At 44.0% G+C, this 26,844-nt stretch overlaps 1 protein-coding gene across 3 annotated transcripts in view; it reads right to left on the bottom strand.

Moving 5' to 3' along the window:
- The window catches only part of ARHGAP36 (Rho GTPase activating protein 36), a 52,617-nt gene extending 27,782 nt beyond the window's left edge, over positions 1-24,835 (bottom strand). The window contains exon 1 of one of the 3 annotated variants that reach the window (XM_058713236.1): positions 24,732-24,835. Coding sequence is in view for 1 of the 3 variants with exons in the window: in XM_058713234.1 (XP_058569217.1) it covers positions 3,203-3,260 (58 nt within the window). In the remaining 2 variants the exon portion in view is untranslated. Of the gene's footprint in view, positions 1-3,202; positions 3,329-9,745; positions 10,249-24,731 lie in introns of those variants that run through there. The other 2 variants (XM_058713235.1, XM_058713234.1) reach the window with 2 other exon arrangements.
- Positions 24,836-26,844: the final 2,009 nt, after the last annotated feature.

Below are 26,844 nucleotides of genomic sequence, written 5' to 3'. Positions count from 1 at the left end.
AAGCTCAAGAGCGCCACATTGGGTTGTTTTTTTTTTTTTTTTTCCTTGCGGACAAATGTCTTTGAAGGTGCAAACAAATGATTTACAAAGGAACTTCGGGAAGTCCTGCCATTGGTGAATGGGGGTGCTATTCTGATAGCATGACCAGGGGCATGGGGGTGTTGCTTTGGCAAACTTGCCCCAGCTCTGGAAAAAAATCCTGTTACAGCTCAACCAGGTCCAGTCTTAGCAAATTGATTGAGTCCCATCTCCAAGAAAAGATCAAATTTGTATGTAAAGTGGGCCCCAGGGTCCCTTCAGCTTTAGAGTTTTGGCTGCTTTACAGAAGTCCAACTGTCTGAGGCTAAATCCAATGCCAAAAGTGAACTGGAGAGAGAATTTCAAGTGGGTCAGTCGTGCTGTCCCTTTCCCTGGGAAAGAAGACCTTTCTGGGCCGCCGTTCTTCCAGATCTCAATGATGCCTCATCCAGATGTCTTCAGATGCTCATCCACTGTCCATTGCACCCTCAAAAGATGGCTCTGACATACCAACTATCTCCTGGGAAAGCAGGGGTGGTGGTGGGTGAGTGAAAGAACATTTAGAACACTTCCCCCTTTCTTTCCAGTCAGTGGCCAGCTACATCCCCCCACCTCTGACTCCAGAGGATTTCTGGAAGACATTTGAAGGGAGGCATCCAGGGCAATTATAGCCCTACAGAATATTAACAGATACTCTCCAGGTGGCACAGCATTTCTGAGGGGGAGTTCGATGAATTCATTACTACCTGGTTAAAAAACTGTACCCAAAGACTAGTTATTTATTTCAGAGTAATGTTGTGTGACTTAAGTGAGATCATATATGTAAAGGACTTAGTCTAGGGCCCAGCATCTGGGAAGCACTTCACGTATATTGGCTGCTCTCGTATGAGTCACAGAGCTGGTGTGGGCAGCGGTGTGCCTCTGGCATATGACAGGTCTTACCAGACTGGAAATTCAGTAGCAAATCTAAGGTCTTGCACTTGGGTTCAAACACCAACTAAATACAGAATGGACACTCTGAAAAGAACTTGGGTTTACTTTAAAAATAAAAAGGTAACCTCAGGTGAAAGTATTTCCAATATAAATAAACTATCTGTATGAACTCTGTGGTATGTACGTGGGATTTGTGTGTGGTGTGCTTATGTATGATGTGGGTGTATTGTATTGTGTGTCAAAAGTATGTCATGCATTTGAAGTGTGTGTGTTTATGCATTCGTGATTTGTACATGGGCATGTGTGAGTGTGGGAATGTCCATGTATGTATGTAATTTATGGCTACATATCTGTGCACCACGAGTGTAATGCGGGCTTCCAAATGAGGGAAAGTCAGACATCCAGGACTATATTTACAGGGGCACAGCTGGAAATCCTCTTTTGGCCAGGTCACTAGGCATTCACAACTTGGAGCATGTTCAAAGAAGAGCAGCTAGATATGGGTAGGAGCCTTGCAGCCATGTCACATGTTAAACAGATGAAGGAACTGGGGAAGTTTGGCCTGGATAAGAACAGGGGTGGGTGGGGGTGGGGGAATGGGGAGGGCTGGCACTGTTCCCTTGGAAGGATCATGAAGGTCAGTGTTGGGGCCAGAAGGACATAGATTTGGGTTTGGTTTAAGGAAAAGCCTTCAAATTCTAATAGATATCTCTGGATGGGGGTGGGTTTCCTTGTGTGTTACTAACCCCCTCTCAATGGGGCTATTCATAAAGGAAGCCTCGTATCCTTGATCTCATTGGAGTCACATCACAACCTTGTAGGCCAGGTAGGGGTGGAATGGTTCCCCCTACCCTTATTTTGAAGATAGGGTGCCTAAGGCATAAGGCCTTAAAAGGCATTCATAAAACTCCCCCTGCCTTTTTATTGTTTTACCAGGATCACATAAGCCTGAAAGAATATACAGAACAAAAAACTAAACTTTCTTTGTGTATGCATATTTCTTTCCTTCTCAGGGATCTTATGACTTGCCAGACTGTACTTGAATTTGCTAAACAAGCTGTAGTCCCTTAGCAGTAGGTCAGACTCCTGGGATGGTTCTCAGCAGGGTGCTGGGGCAGAAAAGAACTAAAAACAAGTTTTTGCTGAAATAAGTTGCTGAGGCCCACCCTCTCCCTGCCTCTCCTCCCACCTCTGAGGGGGCAGAGGAAAGAGGAGACAGCCCCAGGTTTGGTCTATGGCTGGTGACCAATGACGCACTCTCACCAATATAGATTTTGGAGGTGGAGACTATGGAGAAACAGGTGGCAGTGGGGGCATGTGGCAGGCTGGAAGGGGTGGGGCCTATCAAGGGGCAGTGAAGGACAGTGTGGGTGGGGGTCCTGGGAAACCTCAGAAAGAAAAAAAAATCAGTCTCCTGAAATTTTAAGGAGGAAAAAAACAATCCGTTTCCAAAATGTACTATGTAGAAGCAGTTCCAGGAAAGGGGTGAAACGCCACCCACATGTTTTGATTCGTGCTGTGATCTTTGCACACCTATGTCCTCAGCTCCACAGGGATAGGGGAACCGCGCATTGATTTCAAGCACCCAAGGAAAGACCCAGGCTAAAGACCCTAGGCCTCTGCTGCCAGGCAGTTTGGGGCAGTGGGCAGTTGGCAGGGCTTCAGCAGAACCAGGTTTGCTGCCACCTCCTTGTATGACCTTGGACAGGCCTTCGCCATCTCTGGGCTTCAGTGTCGCCATCTCTTAAATGAAGGGCTTGAATTCGACGACTCTAAGGGGGCCCATGTTGATATTCCGTAGTTAAGACTGGGATGCGAGGCACAAGCTTCAGTCAAAAGGACCCCCTCCCCCGCCCCATCTTTGGAGTCCCTGGGTCCCGGCAGCCCTGCGCGGGACGTTCATCCTTGGGGCTTTAGGGCCCTTGGGTTGCGGGACGGCGCGTCGGGCCCCGGGCTCCGAGGTCTCCGGGCGCGGGCGCGGGCGCGGCGGAGCCAGCGACTCCGCCCCCGCGCTCGCCCCGCGTCCCGCCGGGCCATTAGCGCGATTGCTCTCAGTTCCCGGCAAAGCTGGTGATTTATGCGGGGCCTCGACGGGGCAGTCCCTTGAGCCAGGAACAATTAGCTAAAAGCCAGCGGGAAGGGAAGCGAAGGGGCGGCGAGCCAAGCCCCAGGGCGCCCAGATGGTGGCCACAGCCGCCGGCCGCCCCGGGCCCGAGCACCCCAGCCCCCCGACTCGGTGGGCCCCACTCACCACGGCGGGGGAGGGGCTCAAAGGCCGAGGCGAAAAGGCAGTCCAGAATCCACGCCATGACCCGCGCCGAGCGCCGGCCGCCTCGCAGCTGGCTTCCGCGCTGTCCCCGCACAGGGCCGCCCTAAGTAGCCCCCGGTGACCACGCCCTGAGCCGCACCCTGCACCCAGCTCAGAGTATCTTGGTCACCGGACACCTCGGGCTTGTCGCGAAGGGGGCAGGGCCTCAGGGGAGGCCGCCCCCCTCCGGAGGAGAGGCCGTTGGTCCTGCAGCCCCTTCTCCCACGCGGAGGGAGGCCAAGATGCAGCTCCCGTCCCCGGGAGCTCACTCTGAGGACGGGACCCTGCCCCTACCCCGGGGAGCTCGAGTCTGAGGGGAGACGCCACCTCAGCCCCGGTGAGCCCCGAATCTGAGTGGGAGGGGAGGTGTCTGCCCCCAGGAGCCCTCTGATCGGCGCGTAAAAGCGGGCCTGTCCCCAGGAACTGGAATTTGCATGCGAGGTGGTGCACCTGTCCCAAGGAGCCTCAGATCTGAGGGGGGAGGCTGTATATCCAGACCTAAAAAAACCCGCACGTTTGGGGGGACACATCGTCTCAGCCCTGAGGAGAGTCTAGGCGACAAGCGGTGTCTGCCCCAGGAGCCCCAAATCTGAAGGGGGAGGAACTGCCTAGGCCCTTGGGAACCTTCTGTTTTAGGAGAGACATCACCTCAGCCCTGGGTAGCCCCAAATCTGATTTTAAGCCCCTCTTCCATTCTACAGAACCAAGAATGTGAGTAGAAGAAAAGGGCTTTGTCCCCCAAGGAGACTGAAAGCTGAGAGTAATTTTACACTCCCTACCCTGACGATCCCTCAGGAAAGAGGAAGATGCTATGTTTCCTGGTGAACCTTCGTGTCTTAGGGGGTTGATCTCCAAGTGACATGAAAGAACCTTCCTTTTCTAGGGGATTGATCTCCAAGTGAGATGAAACATGTATGTATCAGTATGGAGTGCTCCCAGTTGCCGCTGACTTACAGATTCCACTGCCTATACTTTTGCTCTGGGAACTGGCACAGGAGGGGCACCAACATTTATTTTTAGAAAGAATTTGATATTTGATATTTCATTGGGGGGGTGGTACGAGTTGGATTTTATTACACTTTGTCTATGACTTTATATATTAAAATTTTAAATACATATGGGGGCACATGCCATGATGGGTTCGGTGTGTAGGGCATCTGGCAGTAGTAAACCAGCCCTGAGCTCCTTAAGTCCAGGGACCCAAGTTAATTTCTCCCCCAATTCTCCATTGGCAGTGGTAGGGCCATGACTCTGTGCCTTGTTTTTCTCCACTAGGAAAATGGGGCTCTGTCTATCAAAATTCTGGTGAGAAGGTAGCAAGAAATATGAAAAATCCTCTTCCAACAGCTTGCTTGCAGGCCTGAGGGGTGGAAACTACAATCACAGGTCCTTTGGGGAGAGTAGTTATTACATTTGCTTTGTTAACCGCTGATATTAGCATTAATGCTGCAAAAGGGGTGCATAAAATGGAAAAAATCACCTGTACTTTGTTATGCAATTCTTAGCAAAGTCAAGGCTCTAGTCATAGTTTAAAGGGGTTCCACTCATTTGCCTTCCTTTCTGGGAAACATGGTACCACTCTGCCTTTGCACCAGTGTTTTAAAATCATTTCCAATTTTCTGTTTTCTAAAAGCAATCAAAGACAACAAACATTCACCAGACCTGCTCTCTTACCAATTTCTGCTGTACAAATACCCGTCATCCAAGCCAAACAAGTCTGACATCTAGAAATGTCCAGTTTCGGGCCCTGGTATTGAAATCTTGGCCTTACCTCTTCCCATGAGCTTATCCACCACCAGCTTTTGTCATGGTGTCAATGGGTTTTTTTTTTTTTCCAGCTGAATGAGGTTTTTCCTTTTTCTTTTTTTTCTTTCTTTTCTTTCTTTCTTTCTTTCTTTCTTTCTTTCTTTCTTTCTTTCTTTCTTTCTTTCTTTCTTCTTTCTTTCTTCTTTCTTTTTTGGCTCCCTCACAAGGAGGCTGCCTGCCCAGTGCAATCCAATGAGCCTTAGTAACTGAAGTTTCTCTTCTTCCACAATAGCTCTACTAGAGATACAAACTCCTGACAGCTATCCTTCTTTGTTGCCTTTTTCTGCAAGAGATGTGATGTGGCAAAGGAACAGAACTAAGGATGCTCACAGGTTTACACTGAAAGCCCAATTCTGCTGTATACTAGCTGTGTCATCTCAGGAAAATTACTTAGGAAGCCTCTCTGAGGCTTGGCTTTCCTCATCTGTAAAGTGGGGATATTAATGGTTGTGAATGAGCTCCAGACAAACCAAAGCCAACTCTTGAAAAAAAATAAATAAAAGGAGAAACGTAACTTCAGAATTCAAGAATTCAAGAAAATGTACTTAGCAGTTGAGTTTGCAGTTCTCTCCCTCCCTTTCCTTTGATCCACCTCCTCTGCTATGTAATTACTGTTTAGTTCCTTTGAAAGTCTTTACCCTCAACTCAATGTCACATACAAGGGGAATGCATTCATCTATTCATCCATCCATCCATCCATCCATTCACTCAATAAATATTTATCCAATGTTCTCTGTATGCAAGACACTGAGCTATGTATATAATGTCAATTGGCTCAATGAATGATTGCACAATTATTTGTAAGTGTATAATTTGAAAGCCCATGTGATAACTTGAGCATACACTAATGATTATTTTAAATGAAAAATAATCAAAATGCAAAATAGATGTACATTATTACATAAGCAGTACAAATAAATAATAAGCCTGCACATAGAGGGGAAAAAAGGATAACAGGAAACACACCAGAATCTTAATATTGATTGTATTTAAGCAATGCAATTGTAGGTAATTTTTAATTGTTTTGCTATTTCCATATTTTAGTATTTTCCAAGCTTTCTTTAATAAGCATATCTTATTTCTGGAGTTAAAAGGTACTACCTAAAGAAAAGAAACTCTATAACCCTGTCTCTGCTGAAGAAAGGATAAGGGAATGACTGGTGCCTTTAGGCTGGGGTTGTACTATTGTACAGGACACTGGGGCTGGCTTTGGTGACCCAGAAAAAGCTGAAAGTTGGTCTGTGAGTAAAATGCAAGGTGCCTTTCCTGTGCAGAGGGGCACATAACTGGTTATGATACCTCCTTCCCCAGAACGCAGAGGCCCTTAGCACCTGCTATGTGCAGTTAGAAGCCTGCTAGCTTGGGTCTGCAACCTCTCAACCTAAGGCATGTGCTCACAAAGGGAAGGTTGGGTATATCTGCCCTCACTCTGACAGCCCAAAGCCTCGAGCTTGACAGCTAGTTGCCTCTTCAGGGTCTCTCATTGCAATTCCAATTAAGAGACAGGCACCCTGCTCCTTACTTAGGTCACTGTTTTGCCATGAGGTCTTTAGCAGAGAGAAAATATATGTTTAACTGGGAAGAAGGCACAGTGACGAAGTCAAGTTGGAGGCTTGTGGACTGTGAGAAGGAAGGCTTCGAACCTTCCTATCTTTTTCTCTGAAGCTCAAAAGTACTTGTCACCCAGGCAAACAGTTGCTAATTAAATGGGATTCCAAGAATCAAAGATTGTCACGAATCACGGTTTCACAAAGTATGGCCCACTGGACCAGATGCATCAGAATCACTTTGGATGTGCTGTAAAAATGCAGATTCCCTGCTCCCACACCAGGCCTACTGAACAAGAATTTCTGGGCATGGGGACCAGAAAAAAACATTTTTAGTAAGCTCCCCATGGGGCTCTTATATCCAATGAAGTTAAAGAAACTCTAATATAAAGGAAAGAAGTCTTACCCTGAAAACCCCTCAGCACTATCTCCCCACGGCACTCCAGCTACAAGGAACACTGGGGCAGCCATCCGGAGAATTTGATCCCTTTCACCCCGCTCTACTTCCTTTTGGTGTGTGGGTAAATATGTAGAATGAGAAATTGAACAAACCTCAAAACTTGGAAAGGTCTAGTGGTATCAAAATAGCATACCCCACAAAAGTCATCCATTTGGGTTTTCTGAGAACTTGGTGTATGCCTACATAGCATTTTTCAGTCTGCTTATCTCATTGAGACTCCCTACCTGTTGGGTTCCTTGCGTCACGCAAAGGCAGTTGGAGTGCAGTGGAAAAAGCATGGCATTTAAAGTTAAAATATCAGGAGTGAGGCTGGGCATGCTGACCAACTAGCTGGATGAATGCAAGCAGGTCTGCCTCCCAATCTGAGCCCGGGGCTCCTCCTCTATGTAATGGCGATCCCTATCCCCCCTGCTCACTTCCTTCAACGGGTTGTCATGAAGGCTCCGCAGTTTCAGGGGTGAGATGGCAGAGGACTCTACCTCCAGGCCCCTGGATGGAATTGGCGATTAGCAACCCTGTCTCCCAGCACTCCCTTTTGAGGAGTCCTATTAGAAGGTTTACATGGTGTGCACAGGGATTGTTTGTGCTCTCTAAAAGGGGCTATTAGCCTTAAGACCTCGGACTTTGCCTCTCTGCTTTTCTGTTTGGGAAAGATTTATCTGGGCTCATGGGAAACATAGCGAAATTATGGGGGGACCTTTTGAACCTCAGAAAGGTCTGAGTTTCCTCATTTCCCAAATGGGATTGTACAAGGAAAACTTGAAGTTCCTTTCTAGCTACTTAGCATTCCTAGGATACACTGCTTCCGTAGCACATTTTTCCTCCCATAATTCCATTGCTTCCAAACACTGTCATATTAACCAAAGCCTGACAAGGTCCTGGCATCGTCTTTATGAGGTAGAAATGGGAGAGAATTATTCCCATTTTTTAAGTTAGAAGAGCTGAGGCAAAAGACACTAAGTGACTAGCCCAAAGTCACCCAGGGGAAGAGAGATGAGCCAAGGCCAGCCTCTGGATCTTGGCCCCCCCACTGCTGCCATCCCGTTCTTTTCCAGTACCTCTCACTAGATCCCAGGAGCTGTCTGTCAGTGTGCTGACACCACTCAGGAAAATGCAAGTTTCATCCTGACACCAGGAAGACAGAGCTACGATTACGCTTCAGTCCCCAAGGAGGCAGAGAAATTGCTTTTAGTTGACAAGTGCATCTCCCACACACATACCCCCTCTGGTTGAATGAAAAGATAAAATCAAGTTAAAAATCCCAAATGCTCTCTTAATTTTGTAAAGCATTTTTGCTCTTTGAGCTAGGGCTAGGTAGGATGAGAGAATTTTCCAACTCTAGAAGTTTCGACAAGGTTGGGGGAGAATAGTAGGAAGTAAGAAAGGAGCACAGAAAAAAAAATAATCAGAAAGAAGAAAAAGTAGATAAGTGATGTCACAATCAATAAGAGAAAATGGAGTTTCTGAAATAAAGAACTAGAAAAAACTGGGGTGTGTGTTTATGTCTTTGAAAAACAGCAAGAGATGTGAGCCACTGAGATTTCCATTATAGATGAAAATTCCGTGGTTTCCATTAGCAGGAATTTGGGGGCTGAGCAGGGGGACTGTCCATTTTCAGGTGTTAACAGAGACTTCCAGGCCCAGGGCCAGGGAAGTATTGCCCCTAGCTTCACTTGCTCAGAAGGTCATCTCTGCGAATCACTTGCCCTTACATGTTTAAGTGTGGCAGCTCCTGGTGTGCTCTCATAATCTATTTTCACATCTAAACTTTGTACAGCTTTGGAAAGACAGAGACTAGCACAATCCCCATTTTATAGATGAAGAAACTGAAGCTCAAGGAAGGGAAGTTACTTTCCCAAGGTCATTTTGCTTCTTCCTCTTTTTTTTTTCTTTTTTGGTTTGGAGCCTATACTTGAGCCACTGTTTGTGCCTCCTTTCTCCTGTGCTTAGCTTCTTCTTGCACTACCCATATCCAGACTGAAATCTGGTCTTTAGACCTTGTATATACTTTCTGTCCCCCTTTAGACTCCAGAGACTGAAGACTTTCCCCTAGCTGAGAATTGCAGAGCCCTTAAAAAAGCTTCCCAGCTAAGAACATCCTTATTCTTAGGAGATATATACTGAAGTATTTAAGAGGGAAGTGTCATGATATCTGTGATACATTCTCAGAATGAGAATGAGAGCAAAAGCAAGAGAGCAAGAGTGAAAGACAGAGAGAGGAGAGAGCATGCAAACATGGCAAATTATTAATGAAGGTATGTACAAGTATTTGTGTACCATTCTTTCAATTTTACTGTATGGTAAAAAGTTTGAAAATACACACTTGGGGGAAATCTCTCCATGTAAGTGGCCATCCTATCTGCTTATGCTAAACTCTGGGGGTCAATTGCATATACCCTCCCACAGGGTCCCACCTCAGGGGTCCATCAAGATGACCCAGCCCCAAGCACAGAACTAGCTCAGTAAGAGAGGCAGGCTAGACCCATGAGTGGTTTTGATGTCTTAGATGGTGTTTGGGTGCTGGAAAATGTCTGCGTGTGCTGAGTGGGAGTTTAGGGTGATGTTATTTGGTGGCAGAGCAGCTAAATGGAAGGCCTAAAGAAGGAATCCCCCCAAAATTCTAATCGGAATTTTTCCAAAAATAGATTTAAAAAAAAATCAGGGTTTGCTTACCGGGACTGGAAGTGTCATTAGAGATAATCTAGTCCAACTTCCTCACATCCAGGGCAGGGCACGGAGATTCAGGGTAAGAAAGTGACTTACCCAACATCGCCCAGCAAGTTAGTAGCTGAAATGGAACTAGAAGCCAAGTGTCCAGACTTCTAGTCCAGGGCTGGGTCCATTATATCATTCTGCCATCCCACCTTGGGATCGTGGGCTCTTGAAAGGTCATCTGCTTATCCTAGGGCTTGCTTTCTTCAGACCAGCATGGCACTCAGGGGATTTGCAGTCAGCGACAGCTCCTGCCGCTGGGAGCAGAGCCAGATGCCTAAAGATGGCACCTGTCACATCTCATTGGAATCAATGACCTCCCTCTGAAACTGAGATGGGCCAGGCAGAATCTGGGAGCAGTACCTTGACAGCAGAGTCAGTCCAGGCCTGTGTGGCTGGTGCACCATGGACACTCAAGGCAGAGGAGGTCATGGAAAATGTCCTGAGCACCGTTTGCCAAGGAGTTTCCCATCCTTCTTGGACCCCAAGTGATTTATTGATCATTTGCAGGGAAGCCACTCTAGTTCATTGGTTTAGCTGCCATTACTCCTGAGGGGGCGGGGTGCAGGGGTCTGCCTGACACTTCCCCTGGTCTGTCTGCTCACAGGATTGGTTCATGGGACAGCTTAGCTGGACCCTCGTGAGCCTGTTGGGTTAATGGCATTTGACTGTAGATCATGAGAAATCACATCAGTAGCTGTGGGTGGGGGTGGATGGAGCAAGCAGGAGGAGGGAAGAGGAGAGGAAGGGAGAAGAGCAAAAGGGGAGGGAGAAAAAGAGGAAGGAGAGGGGAGAGGAAAATGCAAGAAGGAATTCTCTGACATTTCTGAGCCTGTAGCTTCTCTCACTTTTAACACCTCCTTTGTTAATTGTCATTTGTTAGTTCAATAAGACTTTCTCCACTATAACTCAATCCTGGAACAACTCAGGCCTTAAAAAAGGACTCAGGGATAGCCCCAAAGCCCTAATTTTCCCTAGCTACTGAGTTGTTTGTCCTTCTCCCCTGCGTTCCTATCTTCCAGGTACTGTGGAGGCATATATAAGCACTAGATCTGGCCCCAGGACAAAAGATTGTAAGGACTGACTTTATCTGCCAAGCTACTTTGGGTCTTGCATCAGCCCAAGGCCCCCTCTCATTACTTCTGGGGCCCAGAACACTATTCTACTTTCAGCCACTCCTGGCTTATAACTACAGTGCTTATCCACCCTCTAAACCCCAAGATACTAAGCTAAGGGGCAAGGCAAGGAAAGCCACCAGAGCTGTATCTGCCTAGGACCAGAGAGCAGCCTTGCTTGAGAAGAAGGGCCATAGTTGGTAGCCAGATCAAATGGCAGTAAGGCTGTATGATGCACTCAAAGGCTGCATGTGCATGTCAAAAAGCTGAAGACCAGGCTATATTCAGAATGTCTTTTTCTTGTCCTCAGTAGAAGAAATATTTGGCTAGATCACAGGATGGTGTGCCCCCAGTGCCTTAGCAAATAACAAGAAAATTTGAGCAAGCCTATGAATGACTGTGGCCTTGACTTTGTTTCCAAGAGAGGGCTGATTTGAGGAAGAAAATTGGGGAGAAAGACTGTGTGGCATTGGTATAGGTCATGGATGGAAGGCTGGGCCACGCTCTGGGGCCCCATTTCCTAGGAATGGGTCTACAGCTTCCTCCGCCTCTCTAGGGAGAGATCCACCAGTATATCCACCCAAATTGCACATCTTACTGTCCTCAGAGATTCTCCCTCAAATCTACTCAGTAGTAATGAGATGCCCTGAAATGTATGGGGGAAGGAATAGTGATATTAGCACTCACGGCCAGGTTCAAGGACTGAATGCCAAACCTTGGCCTCTCGGTTCTTTTGTCCTTCCTTCTTGCCTCAAAAAAAGAAAAAAGACCCTCTCTGGGACCCTCCTCACTGATACTCAGCCCCTCCTACTGGTGCCCCCCCCCCAGCCACTAAGGAGCCTCTCACTTCCTTGTCCCTCCAGCCTCTCCCCTTCCCCTGACTCCTTCTCTGTGCCTACACAAATCTCAACCTTCCCTAGGAAATACAGTCTTTCCCTTAGCCTTTCTCTACCTGCTCTCGGGTCTACAAAGCTTCTCAAATGGATGGTCTCTACTATCCACTCACTATTTTACTTCTTGCTACTCCACACCCACTACCGAAAGCCCTCACTGATTCCTACTTCTACATGCTGTGGCCTCTTGCCAGTTCTCAATCTTCTTGACAAAGTGGCAGCATTTGCTGCCCCACGATTCCTTAGTCCATACTAATTGAAAGTCCCTCTTTCCTTAGCTGCACCTCCCAGACTGCTGCCTATTCATTATTCCTCTCTCTCACCTGCTTATTCATCTTTTTTCTCCCCCCATGGGCTTCTTCCCATAGCCCACACAGATATTTAGACTCTTCCATATGTCTTTGAGGATATTGTGATAGACTAATGTTCTTATCAGTGATTTCTCCTTATCTCTTTGCATTCTCCTCTGGCACCCTAAACAGGAGGATCCCTCAAGGTCCCCTCCTTAATGCTCTGTTATTGTGTGGAGGAGCTCATCCACTCCCACGGTCCTGATCTCTCTAGATTACTCACAACACCTAAAATGGTGTCCTGTATATAGGACACAATTAATGTTTATCCAGTTGATTAACATGTGTTAACCGCCCAGTGACTTGTACATAACAAATGTTCCATAAAGGCTGGTATTGGGGGTCTTACAGTTTACAAACATTCTCTATTTATCTGACTTCCTCCTTATTATAACCTGGTGAGGTTGGTTCTTTATCATTCCCACTTTTATAAGAGAGAAAGGGAATGGAGCTAACATTTGCTTTCTGCCTATTCTATACCAAATGCCTTATATGCATATTAATTTAATTTCCACAACAGCCCTGTGAAGTAGCTGTTCTTAGCTACATTTTACAGATGGGAAAACTGAAGCTCAGAGAGATGCCTAAGATTTCAAGGAGTATATAATTTCCCTCCTCTACTATTTCATTGTTCTGTAAATTTGATCACACCAAATTTAGTGAGCAATACTGGGGAGGCATATAAAAGGTATCACAGAGCGATATCATAATTATTGTTTACCTATAAGTATTTTTTTTAGTTTGCATTCCTATGAAATGTAATGTCAGGCATATAAAGAGCTGAAAAGGAAAATAAAATCTTTCTATTTCTAAACATTCCCTGTCTTTCTCCCTGCATATTATAATAATAGGAACTGATTATTGTATGATTACCGTGTGCCAGGCATTATGTTCAGTGCTTTACATAGGGCCACTATTATACCCCAATTTATACATAAGATAATTGTGCCTCATAGGAGTTAAGTAACAGGTTCAAGGACCCCTAGTTAGTTTGTAAGGTAATTGAAATTTTAAGTCAGGTTGGTCTGACTCCAAAGTTAATGTTCTTTCAATGCCACCAAGCTGCATTTCCAAGAGGATAGGGAAACCAAGGGTCAAAGAGATTAAGTGACGTCAAGTCTCCTGACTCTGTATCTTATATTTTTTCACTTTACTCCAGCTGCTTGTATCTCTTTGTCAAAGGGGTTGCTTTGTATTGTCAATGATCTTTATACGTCTGTGGTCTGTCTTCTCAACCACATTGTCAGCTCTGCCAAACCTCTTTAGATCCCCCACAGAGGGTTCTCACTAAATACTTGTCAATTGGTAAGCACTGGGCTCTCTTCAGTTGAGAGAATTATTAATAAACCACCAGGCTTTGACAAAGCCCTTCTCATCTCCAAAGGAGGTGAGCCCTTGGTGCTTAGGAGATGTATCAATTCCTCGCCTTCCCGCAGCTTGAAGTCAGGAGCCCACACTCCCCGCCTCTGCACAGCATCCATTCTCCAGGGAGCCTCAATAGCATCAGGATATTTCACTGAAGGCTGAATTATGTGTGTGACTCTAGGAGGATGAGGTCCCAGTAAAGTGGGAGGAGAATACAGGCTGTGATTCTGCACGCAGGTGGACCCTGGGGATGTTTTTTGCCATCTGAGATGATATGTCAACCTCTAGCAGCCACACTCCACAGAATGAGCTCTAAAGATTGATGGTTTCTGTTATTATTGAGAATATTAATAATCATCCTTACATTTATTTGTACAGCGAACTTCCATTTATGCAAAAGGCTTCTGCACAAGATTTCATTAGTTTTAGTTTGTTCTGGCCTTTGGCAAAATCTTTTTGGCTTCAATATTCCCTGAAGAAAAAGTCCTCTGTCCAGCTTTTGAGGAAGGGAATCATCCCAATAAACTGACAGCTGAGACCCTGAGAAGGGAAACACTTGCTGGCTGGAATTGAAGGCCAGCAACTGATTCTACTGAACAACATGCTACTGACACATGTCTAGGGATGAACACAGATCCCCCAAGCTCCTTCCTGTTTTTGCCTGTTTCCAGTTCCCTAGAACCAGCCCAGTACCCCTCCCCCCAGCCCATGCAGATACCTAGCTCCTTCTGCCATTAGAATTCACCCTTCTGGGTCCCTTCCCCCATCGATGGCTTCAGGGACACCTCTGTGGAAGCTGGCTCATCAATTATTCCTTCCCTTCCCCCAGACGAATTTTCTCATGCATTTGCATGAGTACGCTCAGCATCCTACAAAGAGACAGGCAGTAGTAATAATCATAGCTAACACTCATGGAACTTTTACTATGAGCCAGGCACAATATTAAGCACTTTTCATGCATAATCTCTCTTCATCTTCATAACAGTCCTATGAGAAAACCTTATTAGGATTCCCATTTCATAGAGGAGGAAATTGAGGTTCTCAGTGAGTAAGCAACCTGCCCAAGGCCACACAGTTGGCTAATGCAGAATCAGGACTCAGACCCAGCATTCAAACTCTCTGACAGTGACCCTCTTCAGTATACTGTCTCTCAGTATTGGCTTCCATTTTCCAGAAATGAACAGTGAGACCCAGAGACCCGAAGGACATCTAGCATTTAGAGGAAAGAATCTCAGGAAGTCAGAAAAATAGAGTTTTCCTATTTCTGCCAGTAACAGACTAAATGACTCTGGGTGAGTCACTTAAAAGCCCTTGCTTCTGAATTTGCAAGAAGGGTCCACAGTGTGTGGGATTCAAAAGTGATGAACCAAGGAAGGTTAATCTCCTCCAAATTTATAAAGTTTAAAAAGCACCATGCAAATACAAAGTGTTCCTGATCATAATCCTTAACATTATTATTCCAGCCTATTCATCTACCAATGAACCTGGGATAGAGTTCTGGCCCTGGATTCTGGTGCCATTTAAGTGCCAAGACAAATGGTCTCAGGGAGTCGGGGTGATCCATTATCCAGATATGGATTATTTCTCAGGAGTAAATCGTTAGCCCTGTCGGGAGGCTGATGAATTCTCCCACCACACCTGGGGGCTCATTGCTCTGCATGGGACGTGCAGGGAATACAAGCAGTGGCTGGAGTCACAGTATGACTCTGCAGACAGGGTCCTGGGGGCAGGGAACAAGGATGTTGGAGTTAGATTCCAGGGGGCAGCAAAGACCTCACCCACCCATAAATGAGAAGACAGATAATGAACCCGACCCACCCACAGCCCAGTCCTGGGCAGAAAAGGACAACTTCTTTCTCCTGATGCTTTTGCAGACTCCTTAGGGACAACAAAGCACAAAAGAGACTGACAGATTCATACACCAGGACCTAGTGACAGAGAGATGAAAAGAATGGGCAACAAAAAGGGAAACCCAAGGAAAGAAATGGAGAAAGACAGGGATAAAAAGAGGGAAAGAGGGAGAGAAAAAGGAATAAAATAAAGGCTACAAAAAAAACACACATGGAATAAAAGAAGAGTAAAAAAAGAGGAACCCAGGAATGGGAACTAAGATGAAAGGGAGAGAGGAATAAAACAGATTAAGAAAGAAACAAAAAAAGGGAAAAAAAAGATAAATGAGAAAGAAAGAAAAGTTTTTTTTTTTTAAAGGAAAATATACGGGGAAGAATAAACCTAGAGAGAAAGCAAATAGAAGCAGAAGAAGAGAAAGGAGAGAAATATAATAAAAAAATTAGAAAGAGGTCTAAAAAAACTGGAAAAATAAACCAATAAGAGATAAAGAGAGTGAAAGAAAAGAGATGTGGGAAGGAGGATGGAAGGGAAAAAAAGAGATGAAGAAAGTAGAGAAATATGAAAGATGAGAATGAAGTCTTTAGTGCACTAGAAATTTTGTCTTATTTTTTTTTTCCTATTTGTGTCTTTTTGCTTTTGCTGTGTGGTACACATGATTTCAGTATGATGCCTCTGGGCTGGTCTTAAGAATGGTCGGAGTCACCAGGCTTTCCTCCAAACTCGGAAAGCTCCCTTCCTCACACTTTCCCATTCACCATTCTTGTGGGATGAAGCACTGAAGGCAGAATCAGAAAGGCAGAGACAATTACCTACTGAAATAAATGTCACAGAGCCAGAATGCTGAGCACATAGAAGAACACATGCACACACATGCATGCACGCCTGCGCCCACACGAGTAAAATCAGACAGACCTAGAGACACATTCTGACACAAATAGGCACACAGGTGCTGAAAAACTTGAGACTTAGGCAGGGATACACCCACAGAAGAGAGGTGTCAGCAGAGCCAACCCGAACATAAGGATAGGCATGGACAGAAACTGCTAGGGAACTAGAAACACTGCTGCAGAAGATGACACAGAGGCACAGGACAAGATGGTCAGGCAAATAATCAGGTGCAGAAGCAGACACCAGCCAGGGTGTGAGGAAGAGGTTCTCCCTTAACTCTGCTCTTCCTCTCTCCTCTTTGCCTTCTGGAAGTATCCTAATAAAGGGAATTTACCTCCCTGTGTCTCCTGCCCGCAGGATTTCCCTCTGAGCTTTGTGACAGTTGGTAGCAATGTGTTTTATTTAAATAGAATCACTTCTGCTAACGAGTCTGTTACTGTATCATCCTTTCCAGGGACCAGATGTCCCTAACCAGTTTAAATGGCCATATCCAAAAGGACCCTTCAGGCATGTGTTTCAATGGTAGATTATCAGATCCTGTTGCTAGGACAGATCTGGAACCTACCCTGACTCTTTCTTCAATACTAGGATTTCCCCCCCGCCCCAGTATGCCATGATCCTTTTTAACTTTATTGGACTTTCCTTTTCTCCTCTGCAGTTTGAGGCAGATGAGAGGTGGAGGCCAAGCAGGGAGATCTAATACCTGCACCTCCACTTGAATGAGAGGAGCACCATAAGATCTCACTAGGTAAAAGCGTTTCTTGCAAAAGAAAAGTTTGAACACCTCAGGGTTACATGGGGCCAGATGAGTTCTAAGGGTCCTTTCAGCTCTGACATTCTAGGATTCTATGACTAAGATCTAATTCGTTCAAATCTAAATCCTCAGTAATTGGACAAACCTTGATTGAATTTGCTGAGCAAACATGGCGTCACTGTCTGCCCCAATAAATATTTAGCTGTGGCCCCAGTTTATTGATTTTGTACAGTATCAATATTTCTTGGCACAGTTTCTGACACTGACTGGTAGACCCAAAATGATGTGAAACATACAGGCTCAAGATGCCCTTCCACGAAAGTCACAGATGGTTTTTGGTGTGTTCATCTGGCTTAGGCTGACACACAGACTACACCACCCCCTCTGGCCTGTGCCGGACACATGGGAGGGTGAGATAGCTGCCTTTGAAAGGGGCATAATGCTTGAGTGGGTGGATCAAGTTGGTTTAGAAGCTCAGGGATAGAGGTGTCTGGCTGGCTCAGTCGGTAGAGCATTCCATTCTTGATCTCAGGGTTGTGAGTTTGAGCCCCACATTGGGTGTAGGGATTACTTTTAAAAAATCTTTAAAAAATAAAATAAAAGAAGCTCAGGGATATTGTTGCCAGCTGATCACAAAGAGAACCTAAGTGAATGGGGCTTGCTTTGTACAGCTCTACTTTGTTGATGGGAACATCCCTTACAGCTTCTGTCTCACTCTTCATTCATTCTACAGTGAGTGCTTTCTCCGTGCCAAGCTCTGTGTTACAGCTAGGGATACAGACATGAACCAGATACAGTCAAATATCTCTCAAATACAGGCATACTTCATTTTACTGAGCTTCCCTTTATTGTGCTTCAGAGATATTGTATTCTTTTACAAATTGAAGGTTTGTGGAAACACTGTGTTTGAGCAAGTTCCTCAGAATCATTGCTGTTGGAAACTACAGCATTTGCTCACCTCATGTCTCTGTCACATTTTGGTAATTCTCACAATACTTCAAACTTTTTCATTATCATTTTATTTGTCATGGTGATCTTTGATCAGTGATATTTGATGTTACTGTTATAATTATTTTGGCTAGAAGTTTTTAGCAATAAAGTATTTTTAAATTAAGATATGTACAGTTTTTTAGACCAATGCTATTGTATACTTAATAGACTACAGTATAGTGTAACTATAATTTTTATATTCACTGAGAAGCCAAAAACTTCATTGGACTCATTTTACTGTGGTATTTGCTTTATTGCTGGAACTGAACCCACAGTATCTCTGAGGTATGCCTGTATGTGAGCCGAACTTGAGAAATATTGATGCTGCTCAACATCAACAAACTTAGGCTATGGATAAATATTTATGAGGAGAAATAATTTGATAGGAATATTAGCGTATATTCACACTTTTAATTATTCCCACTGGCAAAACTGATGAATCAGAAACCTTGTTTTGTATGTAGTCTTCAAGAGACATAGAAGTTTTGTAATTAGTTCAGGTAAAATAACTTGGCTAACTTCTAAGTACAAGCTAGCTTAATACTTCTTGTTAATCTTTTAGTTACACATTCTCAGTGATGAGGTTTTGTTTGTTGGTGATGGTTCAGAGCATTGTTTTTTGGAGAGAATTAAGATATTTACTGGAAGGGAAGATTCATCCCTCTTCTTTCATGCTGCAATGACACTAACCCTGTCATTCCCAAAAAGAAATACATTTGTGTAAGTTTGTCCCCTTGGTTATTCATTTCTTTATTTATTTGGTCTTTCACCCATACACCAACCATACACCAAGCACCTTGTCTGAAGCTTGTACTGGGTCAGGTGTGGGGGTCACTGAAGAGATTCAGACATAGTCCCTGCCCTTGCAAGGCACACAGTCAAGAAGGGGAACTAACAAATAACTTGGGGACTTTATAATGAGTGCTGTATAACAGAGGTGTGGGCAAAGAGAAGCTGGAAAAAACAAGGATTAAGAGATGAGGGTTGTTGGAGAAGCTTTAAAAGATGAGGTGACCCATGGGTGGGGGGAGGTCTGAAGGTCAGACCTATTTATCACTATGAGGCTACACAGAGCCACCCTTGTTCTCCAAGCTCTTATTTTTTTTAATCAGTAGCACATATTTTTAAAAGCCACAGAGCTACACAGCAAGATCAGTCTGGCTGGGGTTATCCCAATAGCCTGCATCAATTTAACTGCTTCAATTTAAGATAAAATATATCCATTCTTTAAAAAAAAAAACACACAATACAGTGAAGGAGTTGGTCAGAGACTGGTTCCTATCCCCTAACTCCAGTTTCTTGAAATCAGACATTCCTTGCCCTCCCTATACATACCCTTTCTAGCAGAATTCTTCTCCCATGGGGTAAAAGGGTTTGAGGAGTACTGGGTACCATGGTTGCTTGAAAATTATTCACATTCCAAAAGAGCCTTAATGATTTCCAAGATAATTGGTTGTAGAAATAAGTCCTTCTAAAAACCCAACAATAGAATATTCGTGATGCCACAGTATGATTCAGAGCATTTGGCCTTAATTACTTTGATTGTCCGCCAGGATTTAATATATGAATATTACATTGCGATCTTCAATTTAATTTCTTGTGTAAATGGATTGTGGCAGAATCCTGTAGTCCTGGAACTGGCACATAATTCAGCGTGGGAGACACTATCTTAACTCATCTCATTACTCAAGCCATTTGTTGTCCTTCAGGCTTTGACAGCCAGGAGATGGGAAAGTAGCAGAGGTGATGTGATCTCTCAACCTGGGTCCAGACAGACATGAGCCATAGTCTCTACTGATTACGTTGTTACACAGACACAGACAGCACTTGTTTTCAGAAGAAAAAAACATTCTTGTCAATTTGCAGCTGTGTGCCCTGGTCTTTCTTAGCATAATGGAGTGGAAAAAGCTGGGACATGGATGCAAGAAGCCTGGGTTCTAGTTCTAACTTGCAGTATAACCTTGGAAAAATCCCATAATTTCTCACCATGGGCAGGTCTCCAAACCTCTAAGCTTTCAATTCCTTATCACCATTAAAGAGAGAACTACATGATCTCCAAGTGCTTTCCAGAGTGAAGATTTTCTGACCTATGAGATCTGACCACATGTCAAATCTGACAGTCTTGGTACCATGACTGATATAAGGTTGTTTCTATCCATCCTGTGAATAATAAGCAGCCCCCTAAGGATGAGCAAACTCAGAATGAAAGAAGGGAGAAAGAGACAGGGAAGATCAGTGAGAGGGAGAGAGAGAAAAATATAGAGAAGATGAAGAAACAGCTCTGAAGCATTAGTGAGGTGTCTCCCAGGGCCTAGGTGAGCTAGTTAAGATCTTAGCAAACAGGGGGTCATTTGGGCCTGGGGAGCCTAATAGAAATTAGAGGGAGAAAATGAGATTCAAAAAGTATTGAATGCTAATCCATAGTGTTGGAGAATTTATTTGTAGCTCATTTAATGGACAAAGAACTTGCAGCTAGAGTGTATAAAGAACCCCTACAAATGAATGAGAAAAAGGCAAGAAAAAATAGACAACATACTTAAGTAGAAAGAGTATATCCAAAAATCAATAAACATATTAAAAGGTTCTTAACCATACTAGTCACCAGAAAAATGCAAATTAAAGCACAATGAGATACCACTGCACACCCACAGAATGCTTACAGTTTTAAAAGCTAATAATACTAAATGTTGATAATCATTTGGAGCAATGGAAGAATATGAATTGGTACAACAGTTCAGAAAGCTGTTTAGGAGCATCTACCAAATATGTGCAGCCCCTATGACTCAGTGATTCCTCCTCTAACAAAAATGCATGCACATAGGCACCAAAGTCAAACAAAAAATATCCACAGTAATATCAGTCATAATAGCTCCAAACAGGAAATGGTCCATATGCCCATTTACAATCAAATAGATAAGTAAGTTGTGACACATTCATAAAAGGGAAAATTATACAGCAATCAGAAGGAACAAAATAAGCTTTGTGCAACAGCTTGGATGAAACTCACAAACATAATATTGAATCAAAGAAGTCAGACATAAGAGTACATACATATATATAAGTATATAAAAATTAATAACTCACAAAACTATAGTGGTTAGAGATGTATGCTAAAAAGCACAGGAATAAATAAAAGCACAGAGTGATTATGTAAAAGAGTAGTTGTTACCTTCAGGAGGGAGGAAAGGGGTTGTGATTAAGGAACAGTCACAAGTTGGGCATCAGAGATGCTCGTAATATTCTATTTTTGACTGGGTGACGGCTAACATAGGTATTTCATTGACTAAGCTGTACACTTAGGATTTATGCACATTTCTTTATGTGTGATATATTTCACACACATAAGAAAAGTCTTTAAAAATAGAAAGGTAGGGGGCGCCTGGGTGGCTCAGTCGGTTAAGCGGCCGACTTCAGCTCAAGTCATGATCTCGCGATCCGTGAGTTCGAGCCCCGCGTCGGGCTCTGTGCTGACAGCTCAGAGCCTGAACCCTGTTTCAGATTCTGTGTCTCCCTCTCTCTGACCTTCCCCTGTTCATGCTCTGTCTCTCTCTGTCTCAAAAATAAATAAACGTTAAAAAAAATTTTTTTTTAAATACAAAGGTAGGAAAAAGCCAAAGACAAATCTTTGTCTCAGACTGTGACCCCAAGTTCTATGTATCCTTTCCACACCTTGCTTCTAGCAATGGGATCCTAAACTTTAAACAACAGAAGGCAGAGATTGTGTCCTATTCCTCTCTGTATCCATCTGCCACAACTCCCCCATCTTTAAAGCCAGCCTGACCCACACTTATACCTAGCCAGCCAATTGACTGGACTCAGAGATACTACCATCCCTGTTGCTATCTAGGCTCCTTTCTCATTCCTCCCATTCTTAAACTATTATTGTTTCATTTTAACTCTTTCTCCTGAGTCTGTATTTTGTCTCTTATTTCCAGCTTTGTTCATGTCCTTTGGGCCAATGACTGAGTGACCCACCTGGGTTTCCTTGGCTTGAACCTCAGCAATTCCTCCTTCTCCAAATACTTGAATATCTACTTGTTTTGCTGTGCAACATCCTCTGCTCCTGGCTGACTCAGATACGGAATCCACCCCCACCCCACCCCCAGAGCTACCAGGTTGTAGCATAACTCTACGTTAATATGTCTGTCGTGAAATACATGAACATTCATGCTAAGTGGGACAAATAAAAACTGTCAATATCTTAATGTAAGTTAAAATGAGTTTTAACATCGTAATTGTGAGAAACTTTTTAGTTTTCAGAATTTTGTACTTTTGGAAGTTCAAATAAGGAATTATAGTTTGTAGTAGGAACCCAATGCTTATTTGGTAGATGGATGGAAGCATGAATGGATGCAATACATTACATATATTTATCCTCCCAAATAAGTGACAAATGTGAATTTAACAAGAGTCTACATAGCTTTAACCAAGAGTACTCAATTTGGGGCACTTTAGATTCCACGGCTGGCAAGAGGAACACTATTAGAAAAATCTACCATCTGGGCCTACTACTGCATCATGAAGGGCCTGCCTTGACTCAGGTGGCCACCACTGAGCTGATTAGTGGCCGCTCCTGTGCATAAAACAGCAAGCCTTTTTCCTTACTATGGGGCTGTGGACAAAGTAAGCCTAACTAGAAAGGAAAAATTGGCATGGCAAGTACGCAGGGCTATTCCATTGGGTCTGATATGAAAGGAAAGGATGGGCTATATGTTATCTTGAGATGATCCTCCTTAAGTAGACTCTCAGTCAGGCTTTGAAAGTTATTGAGTGGCAGTGAGTTTGAAATCACCCTCCCCAGCAAGTATTCAGAGTGCAGTGAGTTTATATTGCTACTTAAGGGTAGAGCTTGGTATAAGGGTAGAGCTACTTAAGGGTAGAGCTTGGTATAAGGTATATCCTGTTGTGCCAGCATGCTCCGGAAACAAAGAAGGGAGTTCTAGGAGAGGCTAACAAGGGATTAGGGTATGAGTCAAAGCCAAACTTTCAGGTTCCCCTATCAAGGAGACGCCAAGGATTCATGGGAAAATTCAGCAGGGGAAAACCACACAGCTACTTCCGGGACCAATGGCTAGAGGGAAAAACTAATGGAGAAGGGGAGGGTTGAGGAGAGGTTAGAAGGCTCAGCCTCAGAGCTCCATGGCCCTGGGCTGTTTGCTCCTAGAAAGTGGAGACTATGAGTGTGACTAGCTCACTATAACCCATAGCAATGCCTCAAGCTTTACAGCCTTAAAACAAGGGGACAGGACTTACGTGATCTCTAAGATCTCTCCCTAGTATAGTTTTTAGCACCCATGAATCTATGATTTTCTTCTAAAAATTCTTATTGTTTCTCATAAGAGTAACGCATGTTCCTTACTAAAAACTTTGAAAATTAGATAACTACATGAAAGTTTACATTCACCTACCATCATACCTCTCACACATATAAATGTATTCCTTTTTGTTTGCTTGGTTTTATTTTCCATCTGTTTGTAAAATTGTGATAATAGAATTTTGTATTTTGAGTAATACACTAAATTATATCATGAGCATTTCTATGTCATCACAAAAGCTACAATTCTAGTCTAATTTGCATGCCCATTGGACATTGTGGGGCACACTAAAAAGTATAAAATGTGTGCTTTACCCTTATAGAACTTACCATCTGGTCGAGAAGGTGAGACTGATATACATGAAACCAATAGTGAAAAACAAATGAAATATAATTACATGTCATTTCTTGGGATAGACTGGAAGGATAGTACAAATCCAAATGAGGGAGAGGTTGATATGGACAATCAAAATGAGGGAAGTCTCCCAAAGAAAGCAGGACTTAAGCTGGCCTTTAAAGGATAAGAAAATGAGAATGAAGAAAGCAGAAGCATCATGGAAGCAGAAGCAATGAGGGGAGGCTGGACTGAGCAATAAAAATCCCTTTATGCTTTGTTGTTCATAATGATACAGAACTACCCATGGCCAGGGTTTCCGGACTCTCCAGGGGCTGGTCTTACACATGAACAACTAAAACCAAGTCTCTAACCTAAAGGGGATTTGGAAGATAAATGCATGAAAAAATGAAGTACTCACACAAATGTGACAATAGCTTAGGCTCAGATGTTTTTCAGTTTAGTAATATACTTGTTTCTTTCTTGCATCTTGAACAGTGATGGCTCAAACATCATGATGCTAGTTGCTAGAGTCCCCAAATGGACAACTTGCTATGTAGATAGCTGATTACATGACTCCAGAGCCCTGGTAACAGTCAATTCAGTACTGTGGGCTGGTAATCATAAGAAGTGAGAAATGAGAAAATGCCTATGGCATAAGCCTTTTTCTCCATCTACTGAAGAAACAGCTGAAAAACTCATTGAGAAAGTTAATTAAGCTACATCTGTGGTCTTTCCAGTGGGACTAGAAGTTTCTTAGGTGCAGGAAACCTGTGGTTTGAAAACAATAGAAAGTTACCCTCGCACAAAATACCACAGTTGGAAATTCATTTTTGATGCATCAGGAAATGCCCTTGCCAATCGTCAGGAGATTTGCCACTAACTAGCTGTATGACTTTGACCAAATCATTCCATTACCTCTTTAAGTTCATCTCAGTTTTCTTCCTCATCTGTAAAATGGGAAATATTCCAAAGTTCCCTTTTGGCACAAAAACTCTATGAGCCTATGATTTCTTTGGACAACCACAGCCTTTCAGATTTCAGGAATCCCCTATGACAATGCAAATAACTGTGAGAAAAGACTACTTCTTACCCTTGTGTTGCCGGTCACCACCATATCTGGGAAACGAAGTCCTTTGGGGAATGGGACCAGGAGAGCAAGCAGGCCCAGCCTACATGGGGGAGGCACAGAAAGAAGTGGGTGTGCCCCTAAGATGTCACCAGTTAAGCAGACAAAGGATCTTGATACCTCCTCTTCTATCTGCCTCTCCCCTGAGTGCCCAGCAGCAGGCTGTGCCTGACTGGGTGCCTACGTAGGTGCCTGCTCACCACAGGGTGCCCTGGCTGCCAGCATGCTGTTCCAAGCCAATGGGAGAACCCTAAGGGGAAGTACCCTGGGGCCAATCATAGATGGCAGTATCTCTTTAATGGCCAGAGAGACTGCATCTTTGGCTCCTTTTCATTGGTTCAGGCCAACTGAAAGCTCTCTGGATTCTAAGCCAATGCTGAGCCATCAGCCAACAGGAGTGGGCTCGGCTGCTGGATCCTGTTTTCCTCTGAGGCTGATGGGTAGCCCTGCCTAAGGGCTGCCCTGTCTCCCCACTGTCATTCCTGACTGAAAACTTTTGCTATGAAGCACAGAAGGCATGAACAGTGGGACCTAATCAAGGCAACCTGATTAAAGGTAGGCATGCTGGGGGCCAGGGGCCATGCCCAGCCCTAGCCCCTGCAGGTGAGTGCAGGTGAACCAACAAAAGGAGAGAGAAAAGCAGGTTTAACTGGTGTGAGTGGGCACTGCAAGATTGAAGCTAATGGCAGATACTGACAGGTAAAATTTTTCTTACTTCCTTCCCACAAGCCATTAGTATCCAAGTGGCTTGTCCAAAACCCTATAGTGCCTTCTATATTCTTGCCCTATAACCCAAACCACAGCCAGGAAAGAGTTCCTTCCAAAAAGAGTGAGAGAGGTTTGTTGGTGAAGGTGTTTTGGCTCCCAAATGGAACCTGTGTTCCTTGCCTAGGATGCCCACAATGCCCATAGATAGACTTGGTGGCTCTGGACTCCAAGGACACATAGGTCCTATAATCTATGCTCCTTACATCTCAGACTGCAGTCTTAGCAGTTCCTCATATGCTTTAAGAAAGGCTATGATTGTGGGTTAAGCCCTTACTAGTCTGGGTAGCTATCACTTTGCTCCTTGACCACTGCCACTATTATTAGTGCCATCCAAGGGCAAGCCCCAAATCTGGGCAGCCACTTAAGCAATTTGTACACACGAGTCAGAGTGAGAGAATATAGGTTTAATGCAAGGCATTCCACATTTCTGGAGATATTCAGTCATTTATCAAACATTTGCTGAGTGCCTTTTATGTGGCAAGCCCTCTGCTAGGTGCTAGGGGGCAAAGAAAAGTAAGACACGGGCTTTTGGTGAATACCACCAGGGCTGGACCAAGGGAAGAATGTGTCTTGAGCATTGGTTACAAACTACTGTTTATGTCCTTTAGTGACTGACCTGATGTTATAGTTGGTTTTGGAATGCTCCAGAAATGACCCTTGGTAAAACCAAACAGAAATGTCTATATCTTCAATGCCCTTAAGGTGCTCCTCTTAAAACTTTTTTTTTTTCCAGAAAAGAATCTGCTACAAGATTGCTATTAGGCCTTGGGCAAGTCAATTCTCACCTCCATCCTCAAAATAAGAAGTTTGGGCTAGGGGCTATGAAGACCTTTTCAAATCCAAGAAACCATCCAGTGGTCTGTAGTAAGTGGTCATTTACTCCTCAGTATAAATTTAAGTATCTGTGTTCCTTCTCCTTGGGCTTAGGTACATTTTAAGATAAAATTTTTAAGCTTATTTTTTTCATCCAATTATGGAATGAAAGGCTTTGTCAGTTGGTGAAGAAATTTCAGGGATCTTCCTACAAAGGGAAGAAGTATATGGGGAAGGGGAATGAGGAGGGAAGGGGATATAATAAACCTCCCCAATATCCTAATATCCTCTTTCTTCAAGCTGTGGGGCCCTGCATTCTGTTGGGGCTAATCCGAAACCATAGTTTCTGATAAGAAGAATCATTAAAAACATAAAGACCTCTTTTGGGCTTAAAATGCTTTAACACTAAGAAACTTTGTAACAATGAGCATAGAGGGTTTGGTGGAAAGCTCTGAGTATATGTTACACAGGCCCATGATGCAGGGATCACCACAGC

The sequence above is a fragment of the Neofelis nebulosa genome, chromosome X (genome assembly GCF_028018385.1).
Source record: "Neofelis nebulosa isolate mNeoNeb1 chromosome X, mNeoNeb1.pri, whole genome shotgun sequence".
NCBI lineage: Eukaryota > Metazoa > Chordata > Mammalia > Carnivora > Felidae > Neofelis > Neofelis nebulosa.
This window is presented reverse-complemented; position numbering and strand designations above follow the sequence as displayed.